The 27,690-nt window shown below is 41.4% G+C and overlaps 1 protein-coding gene across 1 annotated transcript; it reads left to right on the top strand.

Moving 5' to 3' along the window:
• The first annotated feature begins 3,686 nt into the window (after window positions 1–3,686).
• LOC105383847 (putative serine protease K12H4.7) lies at window positions 3,687–27,643 on the top strand. Its single transcript, XM_048632276.1, has 11 exons — window positions 3,687–3,819; window positions 5,663–5,820; window positions 7,911–8,092; window positions 13,991–14,101; window positions 17,452–17,585; window positions 18,465–18,603; window positions 18,902–19,047; window positions 19,501–19,629; window positions 23,949–24,081; window positions 25,874–26,065; window positions 27,434–27,643. The coding sequence occupies exons 1-11, from the start codon at window positions 3,816–3,818 to the stop codon at window positions 27,603–27,605; spliced, it is 1,500 nt and encodes a 499-aa protein (XP_048488233.1). The 5' UTR covers window positions 3,687–3,815; the 3' UTR covers window positions 27,606–27,643.
• Window positions 27,644–27,690: the final 47 nt, after the last annotated feature.

Raw genomic sequence — 27,690 nt, 5'->3', positions numbered from 1 at the left:
TTGTCTGTGAAAATACAGGGGTTCCCAACCTTACGTGACTATGGGGCTATGACAGTAGTTTGAGGTATGAGAGTAGTTTGTAAAAATTTACGTTCATCAGAAAATTTTATATTTATACCATGAATAAAAACAATTTTTCACTTTGACTTTGACATGTTTACTGCCCGGAACTTAACAATAATTGACTAGATTCCAAAATTTTAATTTAGTTTGCCTTGTAAATGATCCGGATGGAAAAAGAAGTATTATAAGTTTAACATCTCTAAGTATCCGGTTTATCAATCTGTGTTATCGCAGCTCCCAAACGGCTAAACTTTTAGTTTAGTTTTTGCGAATCATAGATAATGTTACTCCGAATGTTCATATAAAAACATTTTCTTTCATATTTTATCAAAATTGGCTTAGTCCTTCAAAAGAAGTTACTAGTTTTAAAGCATTTTTTTCTATATGACCAATAAAATGTTATTCTATTCGTTATTAAGGCATGTGTAAGATCCTCGAGGAGTTTCTTTCGCCATTTTCTCTCCTCAGTGACTGAGCCTTTGTGAAATAGTGGTAGACTTATAATTTGGTCAATCAACAAATAATAGTAAAATTTTACTTAGAATAAAATGATATTCTATTTATGTTAGCCCGCGGCCCCAACCTCCTACATCCCTGACTTACCCTCTTAATCTGTGGATCCAACATGATTTATATCTGTCACACGACCAACCACTAAGTACCAAAGAGTACAAACCCAAAAATACAGCTTCATTGTAATATAAACTTTATCCCGTTGAGTTGTGGGGCTAAATTACAGTTTGAATGTTGGGTTTCATCGTTGTTTAGGTCCGGAATTTCGTTGGCAGTCTAAAATAGTTTTTAATTCGTATGTTTATGAATTAGAACGGAATGGCTCTGTATAATCTCGTGTTTTTTTTCATAGAATATTTCATGACAATGAAATCATGGGCAGTTTTCATGAAGCTGCGTGGTATCTCTGGTTAGCTTTTTGCTGGCTGTACGTATAACTACGTATCTATAAAGGGTGTTCGAAAAACGGAATTGTGGGATTTTTTCGCAAATTTTCATAAGTCGTAGAACAAAAGTCGTTTTGAATGACCTGTATCACCCTCTTTCGGCTTTGTCGTACTTACCCTTTTTGCAACCCCCTGTATAACGAGGCAAATGAATCCGGGATGGATGAAGTGGATAACCACTCATCAATACTTTGTGATCATCATCATCAGCAATTTTGACATGTGACACTGGAAAAGTACAACACTCTGTCCTCAGCCTTCCTCATCCAGCCAATACCTGTCTAAGAGCTGATTTTTCAATAGTCGGATAAAAGTTATCTGAGGAATAATTATTCTGATGCTGTCGCGACTGAATGTTTGTATTAGACGGTGACAGTTACAATTTTATTCCTCACATAACACATATCTGACTATTGAAAAAACAGCCCTGAAGCTTGCTACAAAGTCATGGCTAAGAAGAGTGACCCATCAGTGGCCAATACCAATATTGATGCTGTATGAGTAAGTGTTAAAGCTTTGTTTGACAAATCCTTGTAGGTATCTTTATTTATATCGGACAGGTGTTAATTAAATGAAACGTGCGAATCTTTGTTATTCTTTGTATTAGCAAGTATGTGACATGTTAACTAACTTGAATGATTGACTCAATGTTATAATAGTTAGGTACCTACACTTATGCATCATCTTTAGATCATGTATTGTAAAGGTCCTGTTTCTTTTGCTACTAACGATAGGTACACCGGTATATACTTACTAAAATTTACCTACATGTCACATTGTCATCAGGCAATCTTAATGTAGTACCACAGAGATGTCTGACCTTGTTTTATTTTGAATAAATTTACAATAGGTAACAGCTGGGCAGTTATAAGAAACAAGTTAACACTAGCATAAGCATTTAGCCATTAACCTTTTTTTGGTTGAGAGCGCTTGTCAGCAAAGTAAAACTTTTATATCAGATTGACATACTTGTAGATAATATAGGTGACTTCCAAGGAGCTCCACAACTATGTCCTCAAGCTTTCTCATCCATCCACTATGTTTTATGCAGTCTGCATTCTGTTTGCAACGCATGTGTGTGTGCAATGAAGAACCATCTATTTATCTATCTACATACATAATATTATAGTATTACTATGTTAGTCACATGTGAGTACCTACTCGTATAGTCGGCACGTGTCAAGCTTTGTATGACTTGTGTGAGATGTGACTGTTTCTGATAAATCTGTGCGCGTGACCGAACAGCACCTGCGCATGAGTCGCGGCGAATGAATGAAAATATTGAACTAAACTGCGGACTTGTTGCGACAGAATTCACACACGCTATTTTACTAACCGAAAGATGTACCTATAAAGGTAAGACCACCTATCGGTATCACAGGTATCGAACCATGGGATTTTCATAAATGTATGGAGAAACGGCGGTGTCTGAAATGCCGAAAAAGTGGACACAGTTTGTGTGAATTTCTATAATAATAAGTACATAAAATATAAAGAATACTGAATGCGCCCGTGACGTGAGATGCCGAAACGGTAACAAATATTACTTAATAAAATCATTTTCGGCATGTAATACCTCTATAACAATCATAGGCATCTGGGTAAATCCAGAAATAAAACCTAGAACCAAAGCCACCGTATGAATTTATAATGAATAATTACACTATCAACCTAATTAGTAATGATTATTTACTTATCTACAATTATATCGTATCGTTATAAGATACAGCATTAATTATAATTTTATCATTTGATAAAGTAATTGAGAGTTTGAACGACTGCCTTTGTTTTCGGCCACAAATTCACCTACTTATATTTTTTTAAGGATACAGGGAAACCTAGGTTTCGGCTTATATAGTAAGTATACCCTTTTGTAACAACCTGTATAGCCTTAAGTGAATTTGCAGTGCCCACTATGGGTATCAAGTTGTAAGTACTATTTTATTTTAAGATATTTTATATTAATGTACACTTGATGGCAATAAAATATTTGATTTGATTAACAGAATGAATAGGTTTTTTTTCAGAAATCAAAACTAATTTAGAATGAGTGCCTAAGTCACCCCGAATCGTCTTTTTCATTGGACCAAGCAATCGGTCGGTGGTCCTAAGATAGATTCCTTTCCTTGGATGCTTTGTTACAATTTTCGTCTTCTCACATTGCCAAGAGTATACATATATATTATGTTTCTTCGGGTAAGTTATTTTTCAGAATATGAAGTAATAGCTGGTTTGTCCTTTTTCATAGGTAAATTTTGTTATATATAAATAAGATTAGCTGTTCCCGCGAGCTTCGCTTCGCCTTAAAAAAGCTTTCCCGTGGGAATTCCGGGATAAAAAGTAGCCTATATTCTTTCCCAGGGTCTAAACCGTATGTATACCAAATTTCATTCAAATCCGTTCAGTAGTTTTGGCGTGAAAGAGTAACAGACAGACAGTCACTTTCGCATTTATAATATTAGTTAGGATTTATTTATATCAATTTTCACACAATTAAATTGATACGTTATACATTTATTTAAACTTAAAACTAAGATATTATGTATACCTACTTACCATCAAATCGAAAAACACAAACAACAACAAGATTTCGGCTAAAAACTGCCCTAACCTAATATGATAATTACTTGATAATTGATAAGTTCGATAACTGATTGACTAATCTAGAGTGAACAATAATATCAATAGTATTGTCGTGGGTTTTCGCCGGATAATCTACGTGTGGTAGATAATCGGTGTTAGTTTATGAAATAAGTAAATTAGTGAGTGAAAATTTGAAAACATACCGTAAAAATGTGTAAGTGTTAACCTAATTGTATTTATCTGCCTACTTGGTTTGTCACCGTGGCACAGATAAGTTACAACGTAAATGGTAGTGAATGAATCGGCCACTCGGATAAATCAATACAGGGTGTTAAAAAAATGACATAGTAAGGAGAAAGGGGTAGTAATTTGCAAAACTTTTTAAGACAGTGAAACTCGCGGGAACAGCTATAATAATATAACAACCAAAAACATTTTACGCTACTCTGAATCAAACAGATAGACACATATACACACGCACACACACAGCAGCCGGTGCCAGCAGTGAACCTGTCGTTAATCGCCGATTAAAGAGCAGATTAACTCCGGATTAGGCCGCGTGATCAGGGAAGCGCGGGCTTTCCCCATTTGTTTATTTCATTGCTCCTTGTTACGTAAGAAGTACAATTAAACCAATAAAATTAATGTACAACAATACTATCATTGCGACGTAAAAGCAACTAAGTAACTGTGCACAGTTAACTTTCATTGATTTTTCTTAATTAATTTATTTTATAAAGAATTCCTATCAGTTGTACATGTACACTATACAAATTAAGTATGAATTATAAATTCTTACAAGTAAACAAAACAATCTTAATTTGTTTAGTTTAGGTTCAATCCCTGTTAGCCCCATACGAACAAGGGGTTAACGACTTTACTATAGCACACCAACTTACCTCTGCCTTGACGCCAATCGAAACCAACTCCTAATTACACGCAACATAAAGCTGAAAATCCAAATGTCGCGAATAAACGGCAGATGAGCCAGATTAAGTTAGGGTTCGAAATAATTAAATAGAAAGATATTTGGATTGAGTAGGCGGAATCATAGGCTAGGCTCGGGAAACGTAAGCAGAGGCACTCTGTCTGTATTGTAGGATATACAGCAATGATGATCGTAAATTTTGAATCCTCCGTGTGGATAGATACATGCACACAGTTAATTTTGTGCGCTATAGATGTGTAAGTTTTACACCTGAGACTCAACTTTACATAAGTTGAGTAAAATCTGTAGAACTTAAGTCCATTATTGGGTAAATTTACTCGTGATAAACTGGACCTATGACTATGACTTTTATCCCTTGCAGTCATAGAACAATACTATAATTTACGGGCTGTATGCAATTTTATGCATTTTTTCCGTTAACTTTATGCCTCATGACGACCGAATGGCGTAGTGGTTAGTGACCCTGACTACTGTCCCGGGTTCGATTCCCGGCTGGGGCAGATATTAGTTTAAACACAGATATTTGTTCTCGGGTCTTGGATGTGCCCGTAAAATGGCAATAGGCCCGCCCCCTATTACCTACATTGGGACTAACAGAACACTCTGGCGAAAAGTGGGTGCAGCAATGCACCTCTGCCTACCCCGCAAGGGAGTACATTAGTACAAGGCGTGAGTGTGTGTTTGTGTGTTTTTATGCCTCATCTTGACATCGAGAAGAACAGCTATTACTTAGTAAAAAATCCGGGATAAAACGTATCCTATGTCATTATCCTGGTTCTAAGCTGCCCTACAAATTTTCAGCAAATAGAGTTTTCAGCCAAACTGGTTCAGCCATTCTTGAGTTGTAAACTTACAAATAATATACTCACAAGGAATGGAAAAGTCCCACCTGCCACTGCCGGTCCATATATCACTGGAATTTTTTAATTGCTCGTGAACTTATAACTATGCTTTGGCCGTTGAGAGAATGCAATTTTGACATTCGAAAATCCATACCGATTTGATAACTGCAAAGTAAAACTAACTTTACTTACCAGACTAAAGCGAACGTCCAAAACGCATTAAGTATCTCAACGGCCGAATTATAGCTCGACTTTCTTCCCCCCAGGGCCCTACCTTCCACTGTTGCTGGTCTCCACAGCATCAGCGCTAGTGACACGAGAGCCCCCGGTCCCGGCGCCGCTGGGGCGGGACCTGGTCGAGGAGATGTGGGTGGATGTGAGGTTGGACCACTTCCATGCCAGCAACGTGGACACGTTTCCTATGGTGAGTGTGGGGTATTGTGTCAGTAAGGTGGTAGTAAGTAGACCAGGTGATTCGGAATAAAGTAGACCAGATGAAATAATGGCTGCAAAATCTACGCCGGTGATTCCAGCTGAGCATTGGACCATAATTGCCAACCTCCGCTAGGAGACGGCACTTAAAGAAGAAGAAGGTAGGTAATAGGAAGGGCAGAAGATTGGAGTAAAAGATACCTACATACAGCTAGCTGTTAAATGCTTGTGCTTCCAACAAAAATCCGCCTTCTAAGCGTGAAAATTATACCAATAAGCCACTGGTCTAAGCAAAAGGCCGATCCCGTTGCTGTTCTCCACAGCATCAGCGCTAGTGACTCGAGAGCCGCCGGTCCCGGCGCCGCTGGGAAGAGACCTGGTCGAGGAGATGTGGGTGGATGTGAGGTTGGACCACTTCCATGCCAGCAATGTGAACACGTTCCCTATGGTGAGTGTAGTTGCTTGTGTCAACTATAACTATATAGGAGGTCAGATGACAAAATGGTTGCAAAATCTACACCAGCGACTCCAGTCAACTGAGCAATGGAGCATTGTTTTGTGCTACTGCTGGGTATAATCCTCTTCCACGGAGTGCTACTGCATTCTATCCCAGGATTTTCTGATCCAACCACCACCGACTAAAATCCTCTAACAAAACGTGGAAAGCACGGCAATAAGCCTCCAGTCTAAGCAAAAGACCGATCCCTGCAGTGTTCTCCACAGCATCAGCGCTAGTAGTCCACGAGCCTCCAGTCCCGGCGCCGCTGGGGCGGGACCTGGTCGAGGAGATGTGGGTGGATGTGAGGTTGGACCACTTCCATGTCAGCAACGTGGATACGTTCCCTATGGTGAGTGTGGTCGCTTGTGTCTTGATATAGAAGGTGATACAGGCGGACGAACGGAGCGCAAGGACTGCAGTTTTAAGTAAGAAAGTCGGACTATTTGCACGTATTTAACATTCTGCGAACTATCTTAATATTATGGTCGTTAGTCAATAACAGTCCTAGACTATTCGGCTAGGCAGAAGCAACTTCGAAAAGGAGGCTGCAAGGCGCATCCAACAGGGTTGGGCTGCATTCGGGAAACTTCGTCACATATTCTCCTCGGCCATTCCTCAGAGCCTGAAGACAAAAGTCTTCAACCAGTGCGTCCTGCCAGTGATGACGTATGGTGCAGACACTGACGGTAGGACTGGTCCACCGATTTAAAGTCGCTCAGCGTGCTATGGAGAGAGCTATGCTTGGGGTTTCTCTGATGGATCGTATCAGAAATGAGGTTATCCGTCAGAGGACTAAGGTTACCGACATAGCTGTCAAAATATGCAAGCTGAAGTGGCAGTGGGCTGGTCATATCTGCCGAAGAACCGATAACCGTTGGGGTAGACGAGTTCTCGAGTGGAGACCACGAACAGGCAAACGCAGCGTGGGACGCCCTCCTGCCCGCTGGACTGACGACCTTAGGCGGGTGGCGGGTAGTGGTTGGATGAGGAAGGCCGAGGACCGAGTGTTGTGGCGCTCCTTGGGAGAGGCCTATGTCCAGCAGTGGATGATTATTGGCTGATGATGAAGTCAATAACATCCACTGAACTTGCCGAATATAGACGTTGACACCATTCTGTCCTCGATTTTTCTGTCCAACCGCTACAGCAGGTGCTTGTCTAAGGTCGTCGATCTAGATAGTGTGCAGTGCACGTCAGATGCGCCACTCCAAGAATCTCCTTTCCTACTACCCTTCATCTTCTTCACTTGTTTCTTTCTCCAGCGGTTCTACTACAACCCCGAGTTTGCCACCACCGGTGACCACATCCTGATCTACGTCGGAGGCGAGTGGACCAAAAGCCCCGGCTGGCTGCGCGCCGGTCTCATGTACGAGGCTTCCTTCCTACCCCTAGCGATCTTCAGTGGTTTCTACCGCCAGCTTTTCTGCTACTGATCATCTGAGCATTTTCTGCCACTCCAAGACTTGTTTTTTCCTGCAGCATTCTTCAATTTATCACGTTAAACGACTACGGCAGGACGCCATTCGCACACTGTGATCTTCATTTGTTTCTTCTACTTCATCTATGTCTTCATTTGTTTCCAGCGTTTCTACTACAACCCCGAGTTTGCTACCACCGGTGACCACATCCTGATCTATGTCGGAGGCGAGTGGAGCATCAGCCCGGGCTGGCTGCGCGCCGGTCTCATGTACGAGGCGGCGGCGGATGCGGGCGCGTCCATGTTTTATACGGAGCACCGGTACTACGGGAAGACTAGGCCTACTGAGTGAGTTGATAGATATATATGTACTAGTATAATTCTTTCTTACTTTGCCACAAAAGACGGTCTTATCACCAAAAGCTATTTCTACCAGACAACCTTTGGTTGGAGATTACGTGTTACGAGAAATAGGGTTGAGTTTGAGTGTACTAGGGCATGCAATACCGCAATACCGGTAATCGTAATACCGGTATTAGGGACCAAATTCACGCTTTTTTCAATACCGCTATTGAAAGTTAATACCGGTATTGAAGTAATACCGGAATCGGACTTTTTTAGGCTATAATAAAGCGATTAAGATATAGTATTCCTATGTACTGTGAAAGCACTTTTGTTTCCACCCGTTTGATGCAGTTTTCGGCCGTTTAATACTACTATTGTCCATGCGTAAACGGACACTGGATGTAAAAATAATAATTTATTGTAAAATTTAAACTCTAATACTCAATTCTCGTAAAAATCTATTACAAAAAACATAATTTCATTGCTTTCCCTCGTTTTATTTTGACCTATATGACGCCATTTATTACAAGGAAATCTAATACCGGTATTAATACCGGGATCCCGGTATTGAGTTGCAATACCGGCACTCAATACCGGTATTGAAAATAGTTCCGGTATTGCATGCCCTAGAGTGTACTAAGGAATAGAAATGAAAAAATAATAATATTATAATTTTGTTGAGTTTTCGGTGATTAAGCATCAGTATCACCATACTCTGTTAGATCATAACAGAACAAGGGATTATTTGTTGATTTTTGACACATCTGTCAAGAATTTAATATGGAGATGACGTATAATTGATCATATGAAAATGTAATAGGGGTGTTAATGATCAACCAGACTATGGTGGAACTAGCCATAAATGTGGCATACCCGAATCCAAGTAGTTCTATTGGGTGGACATATTCGATTGCGATCATTGCAAACAAAATTTATCTAGATCACTGGGGATTAAGGTACTATTTCTATTTACTAGTGATACTGTGTATCATTACGTAATTTAAGAGGCATTGCCTGAGCTCTGCCAAATAACCCAAATCCCCGGATACGGCTCGTAATATCGATATTCAAATGTGGCGATAAGCGCCGTCGATGTCGAGTGATATTTCAGCGGATAATTCGACTGTTGTGAATACACCAGCTATTTACATGGTGACGCGTCGACTAGTGATGCGGGGACAGTATCGTAGGCTCATAACTGTTAGTGTAGACCTGTTCTTGAGTGGAGAATACAAACAATCGTGCATGGAAAAGGATCCAGCACGTATGCCTAGTTTCACCATAGTCTGTTAGATTATTAACACCCCTGTTACATTGTAATGTAATCAATTATACGTCATTATATTTTAATATGAAAATGACGTATAATTGATGAATTGATTAAAAAACTCAGTTCTTGTAATTTGTGAGGTTTGACAAGTAGAAATGATACTACAAACGTTAATAATGTAGACTCGGTTTAAAGTGCAACATATCTATATTATGTAGTTGTGATAACTCGAGTCAGACTTTTGTCTATTTAGTGTAAATACTGTCCACTGTTGTAACAACTTCTGTATTATTACTAGTCAATAGTCAACACCCACAGCGCTATCACATTCGCATTATCATATCTATCTATGATTAGTCGTGTATATGCCTAGTCACGTAGTTATAGTAGCTGTACTTCATTTCAGAACATATCACTAGAGTCAATATAATAGGACATTTTGAGAGCAGGCCGAAACGATACACCATTAATAGGTACACCAGTAATACTACTAACTATTATAAAAGTAGTTATAGTAATTAAAGCACAATAACAAACACTATTCAACCAACCTACAAGCCATCGCAGGCATGTACTAGTGACGTCATCGCCTCACACTTGGCACTATGAGCTGGCTTTGAGCCAACCTGGCCTCATCCTGTAGCCAGTAGACACTCACATACGGAGGTATGAGGTAGCACGTATATATAGGTACATATACTATACAGGGTGTTGCAATAGTGGTATACTAAGTCAAAGGGAATCGATTCAAAGGAAGGGTCATTATCGAAATGGAGCAATGAAATTTGTTTAAACAGGGAGGGAGCTGGTGCCTGAGACACAGGCCACCACCTAGTTCAGGCCCCAGCGCTCTTAAAACTTGTACTGTGCTTAGTCCTAAGTCAGTTTGTAATTTAATTTTAAGTTGGGTACATCTATTTATTGTATTAGGCTAAGCTTATTGCTCAATAATAAATATTATTATTATTGTTATACAAAACAAGGCAATACGTACAGTCAGCAGAAGAAATAAGTGTTCAGCGGTGGCTCTATCATATTAAAATCGAATGACTAATGACAAAAGATGCGAAGATATAAATGTAGCTTTAGCCATACCTATGTATTTAATATGCTTGATTATACTTAATCTCAAATCTTAAAGTTATGTGTACCAGAAAAACATGTTTATCTTTTACCTGTGACATTTGGGGTGACATGCACTAACATATTAAATCTAGATTTAGGGCGTCTTGCACAACAAAGTTAAATAAAATTAAATAGTTTGTCTCTTGCTCTGACAGTATAATGTCAGAGCAAGAGGTCATAGATTTAATTTTATTTAACTTTGTTGTGCAAGACACCCTTAGTGTTAAATCTTGATTTACGAAACGAGTGGCGTAAATTTATGCCTTAAATCGAGATTTAACTCTTAATCTAGATTTAATATCTTTGTGCCCTTAGGATCAAACTGTTGTTCAGCGCTACATATAGGTAAGTTATCTCTTTTGTTGACTATACCTGGGTATGTTATGCAAGTACCTACGCATTACGAATATTACGATAGATAATGAGACCGTACCTTGGGGACATATTGTTGGAATAATCAAAACAAATAATATATCTACTCTGTTTTTGTTTAACAATACTAATGTGTCCATGTTTGCTGCATCCGAATTAATATAAATAAAATAATTATTAATAAGGTTTTGTCGCAAGGAATGTTTACATTCGATTTATTATTAAATTTCATTGGGATAACACTAATTATGTTTGTAAAGTTCAAAATATCGGGTGAACGTTTATTAGTGCTCAGACCTGAAACACCTCAACCTAAATAAGATCTAGGTCTACTAATTCACAATTTTGAATACTATTACGCAAACTCACCCTGTAGCGGCAATAAAATATGTTTTCTCTCTTCCACCTATGATTTCTAGAACCCTGTTCAATTCTTTCTTAAATTAATTACCTATCCATAATCCACTTTCCTTTTCAAGCCTCCCTTAGTGATGAAAAAAAAACCTACAAACCCTAATCACCGATACGATAAGAAGAAAAACATCCTGTTTAGCGGTTGAAGCACTGATAAAAGTCCACCTCGTTGTTAGCGCTAGTAATTAGTCGGCTATTATTTTACATCGTTTGTCATAATTGTTGTTTGTTTCCCGGTTGTTCAACAAAATATGAGATGAAGCTATTATAATTCGCCGTCAGTTAAAATGTCTGACGATGATGACGACAAGAGCTCGTGAGTTATTAATAGCTGAACAGATTTTGATGAAATATTACTAGCAAGACTCTTGATTTATGTAGTTTTTCAAACGCCAAAGTTTTAGGCCGGATAACTAAACTGAAAAACAATATTTAAATAGGTAGGTAAGTACGTCTGTTCTTCTTTGACGGAACTCGAATGTAGGACCTTATGAGACCAAGCAGATTTAACAGTTAGGAGTTGTATGCATGATTGATACCTATATTATAATTTATATATGAGGTGGGTCATACAACTTGTACAATACATAGTACGTGAGCAAACTGAGCAGGTATAAATCATACAATAATACGATGATTCATTTTGCGTGTGACTCATTCATCGCATCACTCGTGATCATAGGTTTAGGATATTGCAAGTGTGTTGGTCCCTACTTGGTAAAAACAAAATGTCAGATTCACAGAGTTGTTGAACATGTTATTCAATAGACTGTACTTATGTAAAAAATAGATTGCCAAATAGTTACTGACTGTAATGTACTTCTCTATCTCTATAAATGTCCCTACTATATACGAGTACGTATCTTTAGTACTGCTTAAAAATAAGTACTGACACCGTTAAAGTTATAAAAAAGTTAAAGTGAAAACTGAATTTCAGTTTGCTTCATTTCAGCCTGCCATTTTCTGTGTTGTTTTCATGTGTAACTCTTTAATGTTTACCTTTACATGTATGTGTGCAACCAAACGCCATATAATTATTATGTATAACAATAACTATAGCCATTGCATATCACACGTGCAACAAAATAGCATGGTCTACATAAATAGTCCTATAACTGCTCGGCTCGTGCAGTCTTGATCCTTGATTGTGTTAGATTGTCTCAGCGAGAGCTGATCTTGATACTCGCCGGGTCAATTAGTCCATTGAGGATGCGGCAGCTTGACCCGCGGGTCAGCCGTGGGTCAGGCGACGACGGCTGGTTTCCGAGTCAATGGATAAGGTTCATTTCGTCGATTCTTAGTTATGGAAAATACAGAGACACAAGGAATGTTTACATTCGAGTTATGTCTTGCCATTAGAGTTTAGCAATGAATTTGAAGGTTTTACCGATTTGTACAAAGTGTTTAACTTTAAGCTAATGTAAACATTATATCGATGTCTGTCTGTTTCTTGCATTTATTTTAATGCCGGCACTAGCTTAAATCTAATCTGCAACTCAGCATTAGTGTCATATAGTATGCGATATCTTTATGTAAAATTGAAGTATTCTACATACATTATTGATGTTTCTAGACAAAATAGTTATTAAATAGACTACCTACCTATACCCTATTACTTATTAATAAGAAGGAAGGTCAAGGACAGAGTGTTGTGAAGCTCCTAAGAGGAGTCCAGAATTGGGCGTATGTTAGTTAACTATAATGATGACGATTTTATAATGATAGAACAAAACTAACTATCAATAGTTTTAAGTCAAGAAACATTTCCTTCATCATCTCTTTTACAATTTCCTATTGCACCAATTAAATTATACATTTTAAAACATTCAACTTACAATTAGATCGGGGACGTTTAATCCTTACTAATTGCTCCTGAAAATTAGACGTATTTTGCCACAGGAATATGATCTTTACATGCATAGCTTTAAGGCTGAAACCGCGTGATGAGTTCATTTTGTTAATATAATACTTTGTATGCATGAAAGGAAGGACACAAAGCGATCTCATATTTTTTGTGAGCAGAATAGGTTTCTTGAGATTGGTTCTACTTTGTCTAACCTCTGATCGAAAAAGAGATGCGTTATAAATTTGACATAATTTTTGTTAACCGTCGCGTCGTCTGAAGTCCGGATCTCTGTTCTCAAATGTTAAAAATGCGTGGTTCTCATTGACTTATATTTTTGAAATCATGGGTTGTTTTTATCGTCATGATATTATTTCTACTCTTTATATAAAACACTCTTTCGAGTATTTTAGCCAAGGGGCAATGAACAGCATTATTTTCAACCCGCCTGCGAAGTCTTTGCGTATTTTTTTCAGTTTTTACATACTTCACTTCGCTAACCAACTACCTAGATTCTACCGGTTACGGACGGTTAGAGGTAGCGGACCTCTAAGCCACTTTCATCCTAACTAATATTATAAATGCGAAAGTAACTGTGTCTGTCTGTCTGTCTGTTACTCTTTCACGCCAAAACTACTGAACGGATTTGAATGAAATTTGGTATACATATGGTCTAGTCTAGACCCTGAGAAAGAACAAAGGCTTCTTTTTTTCCCGGCATTCCCACGGGAAAACTTTTAAAGGCGAAGCGAAGCTCGGGGGAACAGCTAGTAATTAATAATTATTTATTCTATCCAAGGGTTGTCTGTTAGAGTAGCTGTAAAGCCTTTTATTTTTGTATTTTTTTGTGTTTATAATCTGTAATCGTACATTCCAGAGACACGAGCGTCTCCAACCTGCGCTACCTGACGGCGGACCAGGCGCTGGCGGACCTCGCGCAGTTCATCACGCACGTGAAGAGTGAGCAGTTTGAGGACGGGAAATATCGGTGAGGAATGAGTTGCAGGTAGTATGGGACGCAAGATGGTCACGACAAGATGTGACAAAAGATTTGCGCTCGCGCTCAGACTTTAGACACAGTGATCGCACGGCCTCGAAAGCGAACGCAACGGAAAACTTATGTGATGTCTTTTGGCCCGTGCTAGGCCTTCTGATGGGCTTTTGTTTTACGACTTATAGAAATTCGTTTTTTACAGTAAAAATACGAAAATATGTTTCTTAAATTTAAATGTGACTTTCCAATCGGATCGCTGGTACGAGTATGTAATTCATTTCAGTTTTTATACGTTGCCTGTAAGTAACTGTTAGAATAGTTAAGTTGTGTTCCGTCAGAGCCCAATCTTAACCATTGTTCAAGTTCATAAGATCTGCAAATAGCTACCGTGTGGGCGGTGCAGGGTCACCAACTTGTGTTTAGTGCGGGAGAAATCGGCAACTTTATTTACCTAGTGCATGGAACGCCATCGCCAGAAGTTTACACCACTGTCACTGTAGGTACAACAATTTTTCTTGTTCCATTTATGAAGTCCAGAATAATAATTATTACAGGCCATTTTGAATATTAAATTCAATACAGTTAGGGTTATATTAGGGACCTTCTTATGTGAAACAATAAGCTATCAAAGTATGCTTATCTTACAACGGACACAGCTATTTCTTCTTTATCTAGATTGCATACATAAGTAGAAAGGTACATTGATGTATTAAATATACTTACGTACGATAAGATAGTGAAATATTTGAGTACTTACGTATTCATTTACTTACTTCTGCTTAAGTTCCGTATATACCTAATATTTGTTCATCATTTACATCCCTTTGATAGCAAAACGAATAGAGACACACATCTTAATCCTTTCAAAACTATAACAGTCCCCCAACTGACATGTTGCTAATATAGTCGAGCGACAGTGGCGCCACCCCTCGCTACACCACACCTTGTGGCCACACTGTACTCAGCCACAGTTTTTGAACAAAGACGCATAATTCGTCGCAATTCAGTCTCGTTACGTCGTTACTCGGAGCGTGGGAACTAAATTGTACTCATTTTGTACTCACGGCGTCGTCGGAGCGTTTCCTTCCACATTAGGTGGGTATTGGATTTATGAGTTTATATGAGTTACAGTTCAGTAGCTGTTCTGCAGTTAGCTCTTCTTTATGTAATTGCATTTTGCGTCGGAATATTAGATATCATTGTAAGTAGTTAATGAAAATATGTAACATTAAATTAGATTACCTAAAGTTTTTAATTAAGAAGAGCAACAGCATTCCCTGGGAAAAAGAGCCGGACCGGAGTCACTATAGAGTGTAGCGTAGGTCTAGTTTGACAGCACTTTAGGCACAAGCAGATCGCCGCTTTATAAAGGTTCTTTCTGTATACAGCCTTTGGCAACCTAGCCTTTAGACTGCGCTTCTTAGCATCAGATTTTGCTCTGTCGCTTCTATGGTCAGTCCTTATCAACAGCTCATAGCCTTAGGTATCTGGAAGACATTTTGCGCGCGCAGAGCTTTTCTGCTGACTCTTATACTCTAGTATTAGTGCATCAGTTCCTCTATCGACGTATTCACCCCCTCTATTCCTCTTTAGCAACGCGTCGGTGGGTCTGGTCTGCTCATCCATTTAGGTACCAGGAAGACTTTTTGTGCACCCTTCTGTTGTTTATAATACCCTGGTACTTATCCCCGCAGCAACGCGTCCGTTGGTCTGTTGGGGTGCTCGTACGCGGGCTCGCTGGCCACGTGCCGCACCTCGTCGACGTGGCCTTCAGCGATAGTGGACCTTAATGCAACTAGATAGAGACAATGTTAGCGCAGCGCTACAACGCTTAGGAGAGAGACGCATGCTCAGAAAGACTTCCCAGGGAATGAGAGCTGATAGACAGGAGTGACTATAGAGTGTAGCGTAGATCAGAATAGCTGCATTGGTTTGACAGGCGCCCTTCTTCGGTCTACAATACCCTGGTACTTGTTCCACTGTATATCTCCTTCCCATACCCCTCAGCAACGCTTCAGTGGGTCTGGTGAGGGTCTACTGAGCGATGGTGATACCGTATAGCCAGCTTCCTCTGTTATTCCTTCCTACCTGCTCTTCCCATTACCTAGGAAGTCAAGCAAGTCAGGCAAGAGCTGGGCGCAGCAGCCTCCTCCAACCTATAATACCCTGGTACTTGTTCTAGCAACGCGTCGGTGGGCCTGGTGGGGTGCTCCTACGCGGGCTCGCTGGCCACGTGGTCCCGCCGCGCCGCGCCGCACCTCGTCGACGTGGCCTTCAGCGACAGCCGACCTTAATTCTACGAGATAGAGACAATGTTAGCGCAGCGCTGCGACGCTTAGGAAAGAGACGCATGCTCAGAAAGACTTCCCAGGGAATGAGAGCTGATAGACAGGAGTGACTTTAGATCGTAGCGTAGATCAGGATAGCTGTATTGATTTGACAGGCGCCCTTCTTCGGTCTATAATACCCTGGTACTTGTTCCACTGTATATCTCCTTCCCATACCCCTAAGCAACGCGTCAGTGGGTCTGGTGGGGGGTCTACTGAGCGATGGTGATACCGTATAGCCACCTTCCTCTGTTTTTCCTTCCTACCAGCTCTTTCCATCACTTAGGAAGTTATGCGAGCAGCAGCCTCCTATCTATAATATCCTGGTACTTGTCCCACTTATCTTTCCACGTATTAACCCTCTCTACTCCCCTCCAGCAACCATCAGTGGGTATGGTTTGCTCATCCCATTAGTATAATGCCTTGTTCCACTGTATCCTTCTCAGCTCTCTTCCATCTCAGCAACGAGTGGGTCTGGTCTACTAATCCCATTAGGTACCTTTAAAGCTTTTTGCCCTTCTTCTGTCTATAACACCCTGGTACTTATCCCCTCAGAAACACGTCGGTGGGCCTGGTGGGGTGCTCGTACGCGGGCCCGCCGCGCCGCGCCGCACCTCGTCGATGTGGCCTTCAGCGACAGCCGACCTTAATGCTACAAGATAGAGGCAATGTTAGCGCAGCGATACTTAGGAAACCCCCTCATACTACTAGCTTGACTCATAACATGGGTATTCCTGTGCGCTGCAGCGTCCTTCTATCTATAACACCCTGGTACTTGTCCCACTGTTTCCTTCTCATCTCCTCTCTTCCATCCCAGCAACGCGTCAGTGGGTCTGTTACGGTGTTTCAGGGGCTCTTCTCCTGTCTATAACACCCTAGTACTTATTCCACTGTACGTGGGTGGTCTACTGAACGATATTGGTACGGTGTCACCTTTCTAGCTATTCCCATTACCTAGGAAGTTTTGCGAGCAGCAGCCTCCTCCAACCTATTATACCCTGGTACTTATCCCCTCAGCAACGCGTCGGTGGGCCTGGTGGGGTGTTCCTACGCGGGCTCGCTGGCCACGTGGTCCCGCCGCGCCGCGCCGCACCTGGTGGATGTGGCCTTCAGCGACAGCGGGCCGGTGCGCGCTCAGGAGGACTTCCCGGGTAAGCATCAGCCAATAATCATCCACTGCTGCACATAGGCCTCTCCTAGGAAGCGCCACAACACTCGGTCCTCGGCCTTCCTCATCCAACCACTACCGGCTACTCGCCTAAGATCGTCGGTCCAGCGGGCAGGAGGGCGTCCCACGCTGCGTTCGCTTGTTCGTGGTCTCCACTCGAGAACTCGTCTACCCCAACGGTAATCGGTTCTATCGGTCCCGGGTAAGACCAGGTAGAAAGGTACGTTGGTTAACACAAGGGAGGAAACTTGTTCAGTTAATTGAGTCACAGAATGTTTATCCTCCTACTTTGACGTCCGATCGTGCGTGTTGTGTGTACGATCGTGCGTTAGCACATAGATAGCTAATACATACGTTAGCACTACAATGTTGCAATGAATCAGAATCGCAAATCAGCGGGGCTGTGTTTCATGCAATTTACATAAAATCTAACATCATAATATAATCTTCCGCGGCCGAGGATTGAACCCGGGATTTGCGGCATAGCAGTCAGGGTCACTAACCACTACACCATTCGGTCGTCCACAACTATCATTCACTAAGGTATCTCCTCACTTCCCATTTTTTCCCTACATCTTCCTCCCATTCTCTCCTCCCTGCATTGTAGAGTGCCTTAAGCGCTGGAGTCCCAGGGCAGGCCGTCGCAAGCCGTATCGCCGTTTCTGAATACACATTTAGAATCCAGATGTGCAGCAACAGCTAACCCACCAACGCCTCTTCATCTTGCAGAGTACCTGGAGGTGATATGTACAGCGCTGGAGTCCCAGGGCGGTGCCTCCCGTGTCTTCATCATCCACTATCATACACCACTGTATCTTCCTCCTATCTTCTCTCTACATTCTAACTCTATCATCCCTTGCAGAGTACCTAGAGGTGATATCCTCAGCACTGGAGACCCAGGGCGGCGCGGCCTGCGTGGCGAGCGTGCGAGCGGGTATGGAGGGGTTGGTGGCGCTTCTGGAGACCAGCAACGGGCCTCAACGGGTGTCGGAGATGTTCAAGTTAGTGGAGCTTCTTTACCATGAATATTCAGGGCAAATGCCCTTCAAAAGAGGGCCGAGTCACTTGTCCTCTACCGGTTTCCTATCGAAGCTCGCCAGTCTAGACTGGTTGAAGAATATCCCTGTTCAAATTGATCACGATTTGATAAAGATGGTACTATTGAGGATATTCAAGTTATTCAATATAGATTTAAATTTAATATTACAAATAATAATATCAGCTATCGCCAAACTACTCCTTTAGATATAAACTCTAGAAAACTTTAAAGCCTAATACACCCCCCCTCTTTCCCCCCAGCACGTGCGCCCCGCTCACCCCCTCGCCCCTGGACCTGGCCACGTTCTTCTGGTTCGGGGTCACGGAGACCTTCGCCTATCTCGTGCAGTACGCCACTCCGGGAGACATCGAGCAGGCTTGTGCGAAGCTGACGGATGCTAGTGTCGGTGAGTTGGTTACTGGAGTGGTATTGTTATTGTTATCCTGTTGCTTTACCACCGCCCAGACATTAGCAATCAATTTGGCTTCAGTAATGCCTGTCAGATCCATTCAAATTATGACAGTGTTGATACAATTATAAGCAACTGATTGCCGGCAGGCGGCGGTTGGCTACCTGACTAAGCTAAACAACAGCCATTTGAACCGGCTTCAAAGTGTCCTCAGTTCGCGATTAACTCGCGCTGGGCTGAAAATTTGATCTATATTTCTAGATTAACTAACCTGACCTTAGTGCCAGTCAATCCAAAACAGCGATACGGGTCGCGATCTATCACGTGAGTGCAAATATACAGTGAAAAGCGGTTACCTCGCTAGCGCATGTGGATGGACCGATTTGGCTTTCAGAAAAGTATTTGCCCCACTTATCTCTTAGCTCACACAAGTCTTAATCCCTTCCCCAGCAGACCCAACTCTCCGGCTGGCGTCCTGGGTGACTTCTCAGAGCAACGCGCAGCCCTGCATCGAGGCGCGCTACGCCGAGGTGGTGGCGTCGCACACCAACACCAGCTACGATGCCGAGGATAGCGTCAGTGAGTAGCTTTATGGGTATCGGACCTTGAGTTATTAGCGTAAAGGTAAAAATGGTGTTCAATTTCGACCAATACTTGTGAAAGGGTTATATTACCAACTTATCACGGGCTCATTGAGGCGTCTGCCCGTAGTCGGGCGAGCTTCAGTGATCGTAACTGATAATTGAAGTTAAGCAGCACATGGCACGGTTAGCCATTGGAGGGGTGACCGATTTCAAGTGGTTCTTTTCTGGACGCTCTGTGCTTCAGACGGCACGTTAAGCCGTGGGTCCCGGTTGCTGTTTCGGCAGCAGACGTTAAGCCTAGTCAGAGGCCTTCGGGCAGCTTGAAAACCTCTGACAGTGGGATTGCCCACTTACCCGACAACTCTCTCAACACAAGCATGCTTGTGTTGGGGTCCACCAACCCGCACTTGTTCTATTTTGTGTAAATCGTATCGTATAGTGAGAGCTTGCGCAATCCCTGTGTACTACCTATGTCCATCAGTTAGAATCGTGGAATACCAAAGGAAACTTACACATTTTTGATCGCACAGTCAAATAACCCATTAAATCACTACATGCATGAATCTATACTTGACTTCCTTCAGTATTTCCTCCTAATCCTAACTCACACTGAAACAGGGAAAATAGACTTAAGTCCCAACAGATAACAAAGCACTTTAGGTTCTACGTACGAACGCCTACAAAGGGAGAATTACCATTTTAATGGATTTCACCAGAAATATGTTAATTCGGTAGTCTATTTTAATATGAAAATAATAATTAATGCAAAATTCCGCCATGACTTTATGGCTGGTTGCTTAAAAGTGTTAAGTAAGTAAAAGCTAATAAGTCGTCTTGTTAAATGTTATTAATTTGTGGTCTACTGCCTGTTTTGTTAACTTTATCTTGGTACCGATATAAGTACATACAGAAAAGTTATAATCCATCAGAATTGACTGTAGTTATCAGTTTACATATTTATATTATAATTTAATTATAGATATCTGGGTACCTATAATATAGCCACTTTATTTAAGATGAAACGAATACAAACCTTAATGGAATCGCTCTCCATATCAAATCTATTTATACGGCTACAAACACACAAGACACACAAAATGAACTAATAAAACTCCCCCTTTCCGATAGGGGTTTAAAATATCACGGAGACTCAATTAAATAAGGAAGCAAAATATGATTATCGCACTCAAAGGTTTCCATAAACTCTTGAAAGGTTTTTCCTCAAACCCACTTCACCCTCTCACCCGGGCCGGGTCGGTAATGGAACCCGCAACTTCGTTTTGAGAAGCCCCGACCTCAACCGCAGCTCTACGCCATATAATTGGCATGTATTTGTATAAAATCCTTTGTAACGGCCTTATCAACGGTTGTATTCTGGAAGGTTGAGCGTTTGTGTTGCGGTTTTAATGCGTGACTGAAAAAGTAATGCATTTTTGGTTTTATGAAAGGAGATTTTTTAAAGGATGGGTATGGAAATAAGCCTTATATTTAATAGGCCTATTTCAAAACCTTATTTAAGCGTTATCTCAAGTAGCGTTCTGAACAACTTTTTTCGTAAAAATTAATTTAATTCCAAAAGTTTTCCAGATTGGCCCTCTGTTTCACCCTCTTGTGGCTTACTATACCACTTTAACGAAACAAAATATTTAAACGGAAGCAGCCCCACAGACTATGGAGAATTTACTCTCCTGTCCCCTGTGCCCTTCCACCTGCACTCGGGAAGACTTACTCCAGGCCAACCAGAATGCTATCAAAGTTGCTTCTTTTTGGTCTGGATAAAATAAAAAAATCTCATGTTCAATGACACGAAAGAAGAAGACGAACGGAAGCCGCAAGATAGCAATGGAATGGTTTTCCGAACCGCAATACAGTACGACTAGGGGTAGCGAGCATCTGAATTGCAAATGAATGTAGATTCTATGTAGCGAACGGATTACAAGCCTTCAGACGGTGCTGGATCTAAGGGAGGATATTTTCATGATGTTAATACACTCGCGAGCACTGAAAAAGTTCCAGTGATAAAAGCACCAAATTACTCCTAAACGGAAAAGGCTAGCTTAATGACGCCGTCTTTGATATAATTACACAGACACGTTAAACGTCGTTCTCTTTTTGTCGTTGGGATTAAAGGAAAACGTCTACCTTTCGGCATCGTACGCAACCGACTCATCGCATTCAGTATTCTGTATTATTTGCATAGAAAACCACACAAGTGCGTCCACTTCATCACGGCATCGATGAAGTGATCTCTCCATACATTTACGATCCTTTTGGTTCGATACGAACGGTACCGACAGGTGGATGGCTTACCTTTAAAAATTGTTTTATAAACACGCACCACCGTATGTCCCTCTAGTGTTAACAGTAGTCAGGTTGACATTTGATTTGCAGATAGTGAGCAGGCGGGCGATTCCTACACAGATAATACCTAGATCTAGGTACAAACTACTTGCAGATAATAACTACTTATACTGACTTTTATAGTAACACTACATGCCACTATTTTCTTATAATTACACTTGTCCAAAATTTATAATGCACATGCAGATCTTCACACCCGAATCATAAAATTGTAAGAGCCTTAAAAAAACACTTGCATTCTGCACCTTGTTCGAAAGATATAGGAGTCAATATCAGGTGTCACATAATCGAAAACAACTGATCTGTCAAAGATTTCTATGCGCATTATAAATTTTGGAGCACTGTAAGGACCTAGATCGCTTGCAAAACTTAATATAGTATGGTAGGCGTTATACTGTCCGGGGTTTTATGCGGAAAACGTTCCCAATAGTAAAAAAAATATATTTTATACAAAGGAGTATTTATCTTATCCCGGTGTATAGACCCCGTAGATCTGTGAAATTAACCCTAATTCTTATTACAAAATGCCTACCTCGAAAACTTTAAATATCTGAATCAAATCAGACATAATCCTAATCCTAACTAATATTATAAATGCGAAAGTAACTGTGTCTGTCTGTAACTCTTTCACGCCAAAACTACTGAACGGATTTGAATGAAATTTGGTATACATATGGTTTAGACCCTGGGAAAAAACATAGGCTACTTTTTATCCCGGAATTCCCACGGGAAAACTTTTTAAGGCGAAGCGAAGCGCGCGGGAACAGCTATTTGTTAAATAAAATTCGTCATTTGTCAGAGTCGTGACGAGAGAGTCAGACAGACTCACGAGTGTTGTTAATTTACAGCGGACTCCAGCCATTAATTGTCAGCCCTGTAATAAGTAATGTAATGAGTTAATGCTTAATTAATTGTGGAGGTTTTCTGGTAATCCGATAACAGTGATTCGGTAACATCAAAGGAACGAACAATCGTTGTCGTTCTTTAAACAGTTTAGTAAGATTGAACCAACGAAGACTGTGGCGTTCCTTGGTGCAGTATTATTACAATATCATGTAGATATTAATCGGAACATAGGATTATCAACTACCAATTAATATCTATGAGTACATGATTATTTTTAATGATATTTATATTTAACAACGTCTGTATCTAATGAAAATTAATGTATTCTAACCATAAATTTGCAAATTTGCACATTCACGTTAGGAGTTAAAACTGAATTTTCAGCTGAAATTAAATGGACGTAACGAGATGTCTGAAACGTCTGGCGTTCTGGTTCAGCCTTTAATATGTCAGCTTAGATTTACTTACCAAATTTCGTAGTAGGATATATATAATAATTATAGTGAAAACTGTTTTATAGCTTATCTATTTGATGCCTTATCGCTGAAGGTAGATTTTTGCTAGCACGACATAGCACTGTTTGTTGTGTCCATTACGCTCTATTGCTTCTTAGGGAAATGCATTTACATTTTTCTTTTCGCGTTAAAAGCTTCATACGAGTGATTTTGGTATTTTTTTCTAATTAGCGTTTGATGTCGTTTATATATAGTATTATCATTTCATTTATAAATCATTCATTGATTTTGCACATTCTTACACGGTCCTAAAGCCCACCAACCTCTCTCCGTAGTGCGCCTCTGGACCTACCAGCTATGTGTGGACTACGGCTGGTGGCAGAACATTTACAGCAACATACCTTAAACCACTGCCCTAAAGCCCACCTCTCTCCCCAGTGCGCCTATAAAGTTACCTCTATAGGAACATCCAAACGCGATTTTAGACCCCACTGTTTTAGGACCCACCTCTCTCATTCCCAGTGCGTCTGTGGACCTACCAGCAGTGAATGATAGATCTTTATCCACTGTCCTAAAGCCCAAGGTCTAACCTCTCACCCTCGTCGATTATACACCTTATTCCACTAGTCTAAAGTCTAACCTCTCTTCACAGTGCGCCTGTGGACCTATCAGCTCTGCGTGGACTACGGCTGGTGGCAGACGACGAGCAGCTCCGCGCAGCCGTTCCTCTCCGCCGTGCCCATCGAGTACTTCCACCAGATGTGCCAGGACTTCTACAGTAGCGAGTGAGTAGTTTGTGAACAGGGACTTGTATTATATTATATGCTTCTGAGGGTTTATGATAACCACTAGAGTTGATAGACTTCATCGTCGTGGTGAAAGGATAACCCAGCCGCTCGAGTTAAGTTACATAATATAATAATAATGTCAAGTCCGAAATTATAAATAAAATAAATAAATATGTGGGGACATCTCACACAGGCCATCCGACCCCAAGCTAGGCAGAGCCTGTGTTATGGGTGTCGGACAGCTGATATATCTACACAAATACATAGATAGATATATACTTAACAAATATCTGCCCCAGCCGGGAATCGAACCCGGGACCTTCGGCATAGCAGTCAATGCACTAACCACTACACCATTCAGCCGTTATATGTGTGAATGAGCGGGCAGGCCGCTAACACCATGGAATGATTAGCAATTTCTGTGACGATTTATTTAAAAGTTTAGCGTTAGGTATTAGACCAGCCAGCAAGCATCGAGTGAGCAATTTAAGAGCTGTGTGTATACGTCATCAGCTGCTCGACATACAAAGATAAGAATTAAACTCCTGAGGAGCACTCCAACACTCCTTAAGCAGTAAGTACGGTGGCCTGCGCCTAAAAGTATACAGGCGGAGTTTTTAAAATAGCGATCCCTGATGATGAAGGGACCAGCTACATCTGTTATAAATCCGGGGACGTGTTGTGTGTGATGTGTGTAGCAGTGGTGTTTATGTGGATGTGCTTGAGCAGCATGTGAGCTTGAGATCGCTATTTTATAAACTCCGCCTGTATACTTTTAGGCGCAGGCCACCGTACATCTTCCATATTATACAGCCACTACCGACTAACTGTCTATCAGCTGTTATGTGAAGGTTCTTTGATAATTATATCTACAGACTTGCACAGCCCCTTAGCTATCTACCTGCTAAGATCAGGCACGTAATCTAATTGATTCGCCAACTTCAGTTATAATTCTCTATAATGACTGCAGGAAACGAGTGAAGTTTTCATTTTAAAACTTTTTTATCACATCGTAAAGGATACGGTTTATGTCCCACGCCATCTTCCATCTGTGGCGAGTAGTGAGCTCACCTGTGAAATTCGTAGTCGTTGAATTTGTGAATAATTCATAGGTACTAACCACATTGACTTAACTAGCGTATACTCCTTTTGAAATCATTGATACTAACCTAAATATATCTTATTAGTATATGATAGCTATAATTCTAGGATGTAAGAGGAAGGCCGAACACTGACTACTACCACAAGATTTAAAGGGAGTTAGACACGGTATATAACAGATATCTCTCTCTCTCTCTCTCTCTCTCTCTCTTGGCGTCCTATGACCCCCTGTTTAACAGATATAATTACCGCTTAACTCCTGTTTTACATTATGTCGTGAGTTTTTGTGGCAAAACCGAGTGTTGTATAGTACTCCTTGGGAGAGGCGCACAAAATAGGCTGCTGATGACAACTATATGCTTGCGTTGTAAACTAGTCGATATCCATCCTACTAATATTATAAACGTGAAAGTTTATAAATATGAAAACTCATCAACCAATTTTGATGAAATTTGCTAGCTGCTACCCTCTACAGGATGTTGCAAAAAGGGTATACTAAGCCGAAACCTACATGTGCAGCATGGTATATCTAAGCCTGAAACTGAAATCAGAAGTAGGTTTCGCTTAGTATACCAATTTTGCAACATCCTGTATAACACATGCTACTATCCCATAATCCCAAATGGAACCCTATACGTCGCAAGCTCAGAAAAACTATAGCTAAATTCAAACTCTTTCTCGTCCCCAGTTTCACTCGTGCCCGCACAACCGCCGGCATAGCTCGCACCAACCTGCTCTTCTCGCCTTCTCTCCCCGACCGCGTGGTGTCGGTGGCGGGGACGGGCGACCCGTGGAGCCCCGCCGGCCCGTCAGCCAGGGATGCCACCGCGCTCGCGCCGGTGTTAGTGGTGGATGGGGTGTCGCATTGTAGAGCTATACGGTGAGTATATTACTAGTTCCTATAATTATACTCACAGCTACCGAAAATTGACCTAATCAACAGTCCAGAAGCAGCGGCCGCGGCACGGATTTGTTATCGCCGTCGGTAAACTAGTTAAATGCGCGTTTCACCAATATGACCAATAGATTTAACAGGTAAGCAATGCTACCGGGACCGGTATCGACGTAGGTAGATAAAAGTCATTTGCCATAAATATGGCGCTGTTGGAGGTGCAACACGATTTAAACGACGTCGATAACGAACCCGTGTAGCCGTCGTTGGTAAGTATCTTAATTTTAATGACGCGACAGAAGCTTTTTTTGCAAAATGGCCGCCGACCACGAATTAGCATTGCTAATGTATCAGTAGGTTGGTGTCTGTAGCGTGTTGTCGGACCCGTGGAGCCCCGCCGGCCCGTCAGCCAGGGATGCCACTGCGCTGGCGCCGGTGTTGGTGGTGGATGGGGTGTCGCATTGTCGGGCTATACGGTGAGTGTCTTGCTAATACTACTGACAGCTACCGAACATTGATGATCAACAATGATGACCAATAAGCAGAGGTCGCGTCATTTTACTGTTGTCGATGTCGATAAACTCGTTTAATGCGCGTTTCACCGCGCCGTATTTGTGGTGAATTGCGATATAGTGACGTCTATCTACGTCGATACCGAACCCGTGCAGCGACATAGGCATTGCTTATCTGTCAATCTAAAGTAACTTATATGGATCTTGAAACAAAATGGCCGCCGACCACGAATGGTTAAGCATTTCTAATCTGTCAGTGGTAGGTAGCAGTAGGCTGGTGTCTGTAGCGTGGTCTCGGTGGTGGGGACAGGCGACCCGTGGAGCCCCGCCGGCCCATCAGCCAGGGATGCCACCGCACTGGCGCCTGTGTTGGTGGTGGATGGGATGTCGCATTGTCGGGCTATACGGTAAGTAACGGAAGCACCGCCAAACCCGAATTACGCCTGTGACCGATGTGGCAAGCAGTGTAAGGTCTGGTCACAAGAAAAAATGTGGCTCTCAAAACCCACAGCCGCTGTAACAAGCATCTGTCAATCAAGATGCAGTGGCCAAGGATGATGATGGTATGAATGTTGCATAGTAGACGAAAGCAAAAGAGATTTCTAGCTACACTAGCGCTCCGATGCCTCCGATAGACGATGGAACTTCTCACCTGAATACCAATAACTTTCAAAGTGCATAAGATCCAATAAATAGAACCTAGGATGCTAGGTTCGGATAAAGTTTTCGCTAAGTATATTAGGCATGAAAAACTAAATAACTAGTGTCTTTCTATCCAATGTGCCTAGCAACATTGTTCTCCATTTCAAAATAACCTTTTCTAAACAAATCCTCATTATTTCAGTCCGACGGGCGACAGTGAAACAGAGCAGCTAGAACAAGCGAAGAACTCCGTCAAAGAATTCCTGAAAGCTGGCCTGAAGGGAGAACCACTTTTCATTATAAACAGCGCGAGTGGCGCAGGGGCTAGCCTGGCTGTAGCTGTTGTAGCTATGTTTGTAACTTTGCTGTGGTAGAATATTTGTATGTATAAGTAATAAATACATCCAGCATACTACCTATTTTTATTCCGGTGAAAAATTATGAATCTGACCTAGTAAA

Source organism: Plutella xylostella, chromosome 31 (genome assembly GCF_932276165.1).
Source record: "Plutella xylostella chromosome 31, ilPluXylo3.1, whole genome shotgun sequence".
NCBI classification, from domain to species: domain Eukaryota; kingdom Metazoa; phylum Arthropoda; class Insecta; order Lepidoptera; family Plutellidae; genus Plutella; species Plutella xylostella.
This window is presented reverse-complemented; position numbering and strand designations above follow the sequence as displayed.

Coding starts and splice junctions, on each gene's coding strand:
- LOC105383847 (XM_048632276.1), top strand. Junction 5,821..7,910: donor ACGTGGACACGTTTCCTATG/GTGAGTGTGGGG, acceptor ATTTGTTTCCAG/CGTTTCTACTACAACCCCGA. Junction 18,604..18,901: donor CGGGTGTCGGAGATGTTCAA/GTTAGTGGAGCT, acceptor CTTTCCCCCCAG/CACGTGCGCCCCGCTCACCC.